Source organism: Orycteropus afer, unplaced genomic scaffold (assembly GCF_000298275.1).
Source record: "Orycteropus afer afer isolate SDZICR_OR568_19922 unplaced genomic scaffold, OryAfe1.0 scaffold00187, whole genome shotgun sequence".
Taxonomy (NCBI): domain Eukaryota; kingdom Metazoa; phylum Chordata; class Mammalia; order Tubulidentata; family Orycteropodidae; genus Orycteropus; species Orycteropus afer.
The window spans coordinates 5451031-5460139 of NW_006921774.1; the positions used below are offsets into that span (position 1 = coordinate 5451031).

The 9109-nt window shown below is 37.7% G+C and overlaps 1 protein-coding gene across 1 annotated transcript in view; it reads left to right on the plus strand.

Moving 5' to 3' along the window:
* The first annotated feature begins 2299 nt into the window (after positions 1 to 2299).
* The window catches only part of GEN1 (GEN1 Holliday junction 5' flap endonuclease), a 37187-nt gene continuing 30377 nt past the window's right edge, over positions 2300 to 9109 (plus strand). The window contains exons 1-2 of the mRNA XM_007947483.1: positions 2300 to 2460; positions 7621 to 7807. Of these exons, the coding sequence (XP_007945674.1) occupies positions 2300 to 2460; positions 7621 to 7807 (348 nt within the window). The remainder of the gene's footprint in view (positions 2461 to 7620; positions 7808 to 9109) is intronic.

Here is a 9109-nt window from a genome sequence, read left to right on the forward strand (position 1 = left end):
CAAGGTAGGAGGTGGAACAATGTTTTGTATAGTATGTTATGCCAATTGAGCTTGATGTCTCTTGCAACTATGGTCCCAAGCCCGCAGGTTCAACTACTCAGTCTCTCTGCGAGCTGGCTGTGACCAAGCAGTGACCACAACCTTGCCCCTTGAATGACCTTTTACTTTCTTCCTGTATGATGTTCTTGATGTCATCCCACAATTCATCTAGTTTTTGATCATTGGTATTCATTGTATCAAATCTGTTCTTCACATGGTCTCTACATTCAAGTGGGATAGACTCAACGTCATATTTTGGCTCTTGTGGGCTTGTTTTAGTTGTTTTCAGCTTCAACTTGAACTTGGATATGAGCAGTTGATGGTCTATTCCACAGTCAGTTCCTGGCCTTGTTTTGGCTGAAGATACTGAGCTTCTCCATTGCCTTTTTCCCACAGATGCACTTGATCTGATTCTTGTGTACTCCATCTGGCAAAGTACATGTGCATAGCCGCTGTTTGTTGAAAAAAGGTATTTGCAATGAATAAGTTGTTGGCTTTGCAAAATTCTGTCATGAAATCTCCAGCATCATTTCTATGACCAAGGCCATATTTTCCAGCTACTGGTGATTCTTCTTTGTTTCCAACTTTTGCATTCCAGTCACTAGTAATAATAAATACATCTTAATAGCATGTTTGGTCAATTTCAGACTACAAAAATTGGTAAAAATCTTCAGTTTCCTCATCTTTGGCTTTAGTGGTTGGTGCATAAATTTGAATAGTAGCTGTATTACCTGGTCTTCTTTGCAGGCATCTGGATATTATCCTGTCACTGACAACATTGTACTTCAGGATAGATCTTAAGACATTCTTTGTGACGATGACTGCCACACCTTTCCTCTTCAATATGTTATTACCAGCATAGTAGATCATATGATTACCTGATTCAGAATGGCCAAAACCAGTCCATTTCAGTTCACTAATGCCTAGAATATCAATCTTTGTGTGTTCTATTTCATTTTTGACAACTTCCAATTTTCCCAGATTGATACTTCATACATTTTCTGTTCTGATTATTAATGGATGTTTGCAATTGTTTCTTCCCATTTTGAATCGTGACAGATCAGCAAATGGAGATCAGCAAATGGAGGTCCCGGAAGCTTTGCTCCATCCTTGTCTTTGAAGTCAACTTTCTTCCCCAGTTGTATCTTGAGTGCCCTCTGACCTGAGGGGTGCATCTTATGGCACTATATCAGACAGTGTTTCAAGGCTATTCATAAAGTTTTACAGTAATACATCAAACAATGTTTCACTGCTATTCATAAGGTTTTCACTGGCAAGCTCTTTGAGAAGTAGATGGCCTTTCCTTCTTCCAAGTCTGTCTTACTCTGGAAGTACTACCGAAACCTGTCCACCATGGCCAACCCTTCTGGTACCTGAAATACCAGTGACATAGCCTCTAGCATCACAGCAGCACATGAGCCACCACAATAGGACAAACTGACAGGAAAGTGGTGTGAATGTCATTATTGGAGGAGGATAATCTGAATTGTATTTGTATACTCAGACCAAGTCTTCATTGCAAAAGCTACATGTGTCTTACCAAATACTTATACAGGAAAAGAAAAGCAAGTAGATGTTTAATAAGAAAATGCTGGTCTTAAGAAAATACTAAAGCAAGTTATAGTAGAAGAGTTCAAACCAATTTTGTTTTTAAAATATGCATATGCATAGGAAAAAACTAGTTTCCTTTAGATAGTGAAACTATACGTGATGTAAATTTTTTTTAAAAATTTTCCCACAATGAACATTTGTGGCCTTATAATTTTAAAAACCAATATCCTTTTTAAAAAGATGATTCTGTATTTTCCAACTCTATATTTTTTATCTCTTGTTTTTTCTCTTGCCACTCCAAAATTTTCCTTCATCCCTTTGTTTATTCTTTAGTTATTTGTTTGCATGCTTCCTTGCTTTTTTTTTTTGTTGTTGTTTTTCCTCATGATAGGACTAATGCCTTTTTTTCTTTAACTGTGTAAATCCTCAAGTAGACAAATATGAGTTGGTGATTGACAGCATTGATGCATTTTCTGCCTATCTCTCTATTTATTCCTGTTATTAGCTAGAACAAGCCAGTTACCACCATTTTCAATGTTTCAGGTATTCTTGATTCATTTTGAAAAACTAATAAAGAGGTAAAGAGAATCCTCTATTTGTGAGTTATCCTGACCTAGTTTATAATGCATTGTTTGAATTCCTGTTGTGAACCTCTGTTTCTTTTAACATTTTATTTTTGTAAATGTTTTTCAAATAGATAATCACCAGAATGGGAGTGAATTACTTGTGGCAAATTTTGGAGCCTGTTAAGCAACACACCCACTTACAAAGTCTTAGTGGGAAAACCATTGCAGTTGATCTGAGTCTCTGGGTGTGTGAAGCACAGACAGTCAAAAAAATGATCGGAACAGTCATGAAACCCCACCTCAGGTATAGTAAAAGTTCTTAGAATATAAATGCATGATTGCATAAAAATTTAACATCTGGACTTTGTTTCTACTTTTATTTTGTTCTTTTACATTTTGTGATTTTAAAAATATGTAAACTTCTGCCATCTTTATGTTGATGAATCACAAATCCATACTTCTTACCTACCCTTTGAGCTCCAGAACTCATATCTATCTGTCTACTTAATGTATCTACTGAGATCCTTTTGTTACTAAAAGCCAGAGGTTTAAGAGTTAGTCTCTCCCCCACATCTAATCCATCATCAAGTCTTGTCAGTTCTGCTTCCAAAATATATTTTGCGTTTATAAACTTCTCTCAGTGTCTAAGAAACCACCTCCATCCATTCCAATATCATCTGTTGTGTATACTTCTAAAATGACATCCCTCTGCTCTTGACCTCCACCTCCAAACTGTTTTCTGCACAGCAATTAGTGTAATCATAAATGAGAATGAAAACACAACATACCAAAATCTTCGGGACACAGCAAAAACAGTGATCAGAGGCCAATTTATAGCAATAAATGGACACATCAAAAAAGAAGAAAGAGCCAGAATCAACACTTTAAACCAACATCTCCAACAATTAGAACAGCAAGTAAAGCCCACAGTCACCAGAAGAAAGGAAATAATCAAGATTTGAACAGAAATCAATGAAATGGAAAGTAGAAGGGCTATAGAAAAAATCAACAAGACTAGAAGTTGGTTTTTTGCAAAGATCAATAAAATTGACAAACCACTGGCAAATTTAACAAAGGAAAAGAGGGAGAGAACACAACACGAATAAGAAATGAAATGGGTGACATCACAACAGAACCAACTGAAATAAAAAGGGTAATATCAGGATACTATGAAGAACTGTACTCCAACAAATTTGAAAATCTGGAAGAAATGGATGGATTTCTAGAAACACACCACTTACCTAAACTAACAGACTGATGTGGAAAAGTTGAACAGATCCATAACTAAAGAAGAAATTGAACAGGTCATCAAAAAATTACCAACCAAAAAAAAAAATCCTGGCCCAGACAGTTTCAGCAGACAATTCTACCAAACATTCAGAGAAGAACTGACACCAATCCTACTCAAAGTATTCCAAAACATAGAAAAGGATGGAATCCTCCCTAACTCATTTTATGAAGCAAGCATAACCTTAATACCAAAACCAGGAAAAGACATCACTCAAAAGGAAAACTACAGACCAATATCCCTCATGAATATAGATGCAAAAATCTTCAACAAAATCCTAGCCAATAGACTCCAACAGCATATCAAGAAAATCATAACCAAGTGGGTTTCATATCAGGTATGCAAGGATGGTTCAACATTAGTAAAACAATCAACGCCATCCACCACATAAAGAAAACAAAGGAGAAGAACTATATGATCACATCAGTTGTTGCAGAAAAGCCATTTGATAAAATCCAACACCCATTCTTGATCAAAACTCTCAGCAAAATAGGAATAGAAGGGACATTCCTCAATATAATAAAGGGCACCTATGCAAGACCAACAGCCAACATTATTCTCAACAGAGAGAGACTGAAACCATTCCTCTTGCAAACAGGAACCAGACAAGGATGCCTGCTGTCACCATTTCTATTCAACATTGTACTGGAAGTCCTAGCCAGGGCCATAAGGAAGACATGGAAATCAAAGGCATCCAGATTGGTAGGGAAGAAGTCAACCTATCCCTGTTTGCTGATACGATCCTATACCTAGGAAACCCAAAAGACTCAGTCAGAAATCTACTGGAACTAATTGAGAGATTTAGCATCATGGAAATCAAAGGCATCCAGATTGGTAGGGAAGAAGTCAACCTATCCCTGTTTGCTGATACGATCCTATACCTAGGAAACCCAAAAGACTCAGTCAGAAATCTACTGGAACTAATTGAGAGATTTAGCATCGTGGCAGCATACAAGATCAACATCCAAAAATCAGTTGGATTCCTCTACACAAGCAAAGAGAGTGCTGAAAAAGAAATAAGGAAATCAATACCATTTACAATAGCTACCAAAAAAATAAAATACTTGAGAATAAATCTTACCAGGGACACAAAAGACCTCTTCAAAGAAAACTATAAACTACTTCAAAAAACCGTAAGAGATCTACATAAATGAAAGAACAGCCTATGCTCATGGATAGGAAGATTGAACATTGGGAAAATGTCAATTCTACCTAAAGCAATCAATACATTCAATGGAATCCCAATCCAGATCTCATCAACATTCTTTAGGGATATGGAAAAAACAATCACTAACTTTATATGGAAAGGAAAGAGACCTTGGATAAGCAAAGCACTATTGAAGAAGAACAACAAAGTAGGAGGTCTCACACTGCTGGATCTCAAAACCTACTATACAGCCCCAGTAGTCAAAACTGTCTGGTATTGGTTTAATGACAGATACATAGACCAATGGAATAGAATTGAGAACCCAGAAATAGATCCATCGACCTATGGTCAGCTGATCTTTGACAAAGGGTCAAAATACATTAAGTGAGGAGAGAATATTTGTGTAATAAATGGTGCTGGCAAAACTGGATATCCATTACGAGAAAAATGAAACAAGATCTGTACCTCACACCCTACACAAAAATGAACTCCAGATGGATCAAAGACTTAAATGTGAAACTTAAAACTATAAAGTTCCTCAAGGAGAAACTAGGAACAAATTTAGGGGCCCTAATATATGATAATAGACTTATCAAGCATAATCCAAAATATACAAACAGCAGAAGAGAAACTAGATAAATTGGACCTTCTAAAAATTAAATTTTTATGTACTTCCAAAGACTTCTCCAAAAGAGTCAAAAGAGAACCTACAGATTGGGAGAAAGTATTTGGCAATGACATATCCGACAAGAGACTTATCTCTAAAATTTATAGAAAACTCCAACACCTCAATAACAAAAAGACAAATAATCCAGTTAAAAAATGGGCAGAAGACACTTCATCAAGGAGGATATTCGGGCGGCCAACAACCATATGAAGAAATGCTCATGATCATTAGCCATTAAAGAGATACAAATCAAAACAACAATGAGATACCATCTTGACCCAGCACTAGTAGCAAAGTTCTACAAGACAGAAAATAACAAATGCTGGCACAGATGCAGGGAAATTGGGACTCTCATACAGAGAGTGGGACTGTAACATAGTACAACCACCGTGGAAAGCAGTATGGCGATTCCTTCAAAAGTTGGAATTAAAAATACCATTTGGCCCAGCCATTTCATTACTAGGTATATATCCTAAAGAAGTGAGAGCCATGACATGACAAGAACAGATATATGCACACCCATGTTCATCGCAGCACTATTTACAATAGCCAAAAGATGGAAACAACCTAGGTATCCATCAACTGAGGAATGGATAACCAAACTTTGGTAAATAGACACAATACAATACTATGCAATGCTAAAGAATAGCATAGAATCTGCAAAACACTGCATAACATGAATGAACTTGGAGGATATTATGCTGGTTGTAATAAGACAATCACAGAAGGACAAATATTGTTTTAGTCTGTTACTATAAAAGTCAAGGAAAGGTTTATATGTGGAAGGAAATTTTCTTTGCTGGTTACCAGGGATGGGAGAGGAGGGTAGGGAACACTGTTAGGTAGGTAGAGTAAGTATTGGTTTGGATAAAAGAGAAGGGCAATGTACCAAATGTGAGTGATCAGTATGGTAGCATTGAGGAAGAGGAAGACAGAGAGGTACATGGGAGGTACAGACAACAAAGAGGAACCCTTTTGTACATACAGTACTGTGTTGTCAGTGAAGGCAAACACGGGTATATGGGTGGATAAATTGGTAGACAGGCTGAATAATTAGGTATGTCTATGAAGCAGGATGTGTACCCAAGACCACGTATAGGGTTGGCAGACAGTAGTCCTACAAGTATATTTTTATGTTCTATAAGAATTCCCAGGTGTATAGTAGAGCTGACAAGGGACATGGTTGTAGTCACTTCTTGGTCACAGCCAGCTACCCATAGGGACTGAGTAGTTGAACCTGGGGCTCAGGACCATAGTGACAGGTGACATCAAGCTCAATTGGCATAACATACTACACAAAACATTGTTCCACCTCCTACTTTTGCGAGTAGCATTTGGGATCTTAAAAAGCTTGCAAGCAGCCATCTAGATGCAACGATGGGTTTCTCCTTATCCAGAGAATAGAAGAATGAAGAAAACCAAAGATTCATGGAAACAATTAGTCCCAGTGACTGGTACATCATCAGATCTGCAGCCTATAGGACTACGAGACTAGAGGAACTAGATGGTGCCTGGCTACCGCTGTCAACCACTCAGAGGGTGATCTATGTAGATCCTGGATATAGAGAGAGAACAATATGGAACAAAACTCAAATTTTTTTGAAAAAAAAAGGGAGGGTGGACCATGTTTGCTGGTCTCATAGAGCCTGGTGGAACCACTGAGACTATGGCCCATAACTGCCCTTCAGGTCTGGAATTGAACCCACACCTGTAGCTTCCAGCCAAACAAAAGACAGGCATATGAGTTGAACATTTACCTGAGGTAGATACACTCCTTGGAGAGAACAATCATGGGAGAAAGAAGGGCTGTTTATGCACAGGGAGACAGCTCAGGGGGCAGGAGTGCATGGAGGGATGGACACAGGGAAGAGGTAACTGTTGGAAGGAAGTGGGAGGGGAGCTGTTGCATTGTGGTAAACTGGTCAATGTCATGAGACAAAGTATATGTGAACTGCTGTATGGAAAGTGAATTTGCCCTGTAAATTTTCACCCAAATCACAATTAAAAAAAAAAAAATTGTTGAAGTGAATACTCATTTTCAGCAAAACCTAAGATATATTTAATGTACATCATAGCACTGCTATAGTGTTCTCTTTGAAAATATCTTAATACCATCTGTGCCATTGTCCCACACCTAGGAGGAAGCTAAAGTGGGCAGATTATTTGTAGTCTTGTTTTACAGGCAAGAAAATTGAGGCTCCAAAAATGAAATGACTTGTCCCAGAATCACACAGGACTAGTAAGTGGAATCTGTAATGTGTAATACTACTAGTCTTGTGCTCTTGACATTATGTCACACTACCATTTTTATTTTTATTATTAGTATACACTGATTTAAGTATTACTAATTTATGTGTTTCAGGAACTTATTTTTTCGAATCTCATTTTTAACGCTAATGGATGTAAAACTGGTATTTGTTATGGAAGGGGAACCCCCAAAGCTGAAAGCTGATGTCATAAGCAAGAGGAATCAGATTCGGTATGGGCCTTCTGGAAAAACACAGTCTCAGAAAACAGGGAGATCACATTTTAAATCAGTCTTAAGAGAGGTAAGATTTCAGATTCAGTTCAGTTATGCTCACTTGACCTAAAAAATATATTTACCGTGATAAAGTTTGTTATTCAGGCATCTTTCATACTCACTAACTTCACTTTGAGCAGAAGTCCCTTGAGGATAGAGAAAAGAATTTAATGTTTTGGAATTAAACTGACTTGAGTTCAAGTCCTGACTGGCGTTTATAAGTTCTGAAACCTTCGGCAAAATGTTTAACTGATCTCTACCTCTTTTGGTTACCCAGTGCCACTCTAACAGAAGATACCACAAATGGGATGGCTTGAACAAACAGGAGTTTATTCTCTTACAGTTTTGGAGGCTTTATGTCCAAGTTCAGTGTGCTAGGCTCTAGAGACTGGGTGAAAGTCACTCAACCCTGGGCTTCCCCTCTGCCTCCTGCTCCTGGCCCACTGAAGCTAAAGACTTTTCTTCACTCAGACAGTTGCTGGCTGCTGAGGCTGACAAGCCCAAGGTTGACAAGTGAAAAAAGCAGAGTCCCAATGCTACCAAACAACATGGCAGGCCATTGATTCAAGTCCATTGAAAGTCCCAAGGTCAGCAGAGCATGGCAGACTGCTGAACAATGACTCAGCTATATGGAGGGTTCAAGTGTGCCATAAGCTAGAAACCATCCCCAAAGCTGTTTCTTATATATGGGAATCACATCCCTAATCTTATTTTAGGGACCATATCCCTAAAGCAGCTACTCAGGTGCTCCAATAGATTCCACTGTGAAGTTAATTACCAATCTTATGGTAATAAGCATCCAGCTGCCCAGCCACTCAACTAGGCCTAGCCAAGTTGACACAAGAACTTAACTACCACACTACCTTATTTCCTACTCTTTGAAATAAGGGTCGTAATGCTTTGCAGGGATGTAGTAAAAATTAGAAAAAAGTATATCAGAATTAACTAGTACGTTATTGGGATTTTATACATGTTACCTGTTTTAACATCTTCAATACTTTAAACCATTCCCAGAATACATGAGATTTCATTGATTCACACTTCACTCATTCAGAATTAATGATGGTTTATATATAAATACATATTTGTCTTCCTCTAGGTCTTCCTTCTTTGTAATTTGAAAAAGTAATTATTATCTTTAATGTATATATTACTTATGATTTATTACTTATTTTTATAAAAGTTAAGAAAGAGGGAGAGATCTGGCAAGATGGCGGACTAGGCAGAAAGACTGCACAGATCCTCTTCAACAAAGAAAAGGGAAACCAATTAACACAGACACAGAAGATAATCCTGGAGCCCTGAGCCTTGAAGGGAAGGATATAGAGGT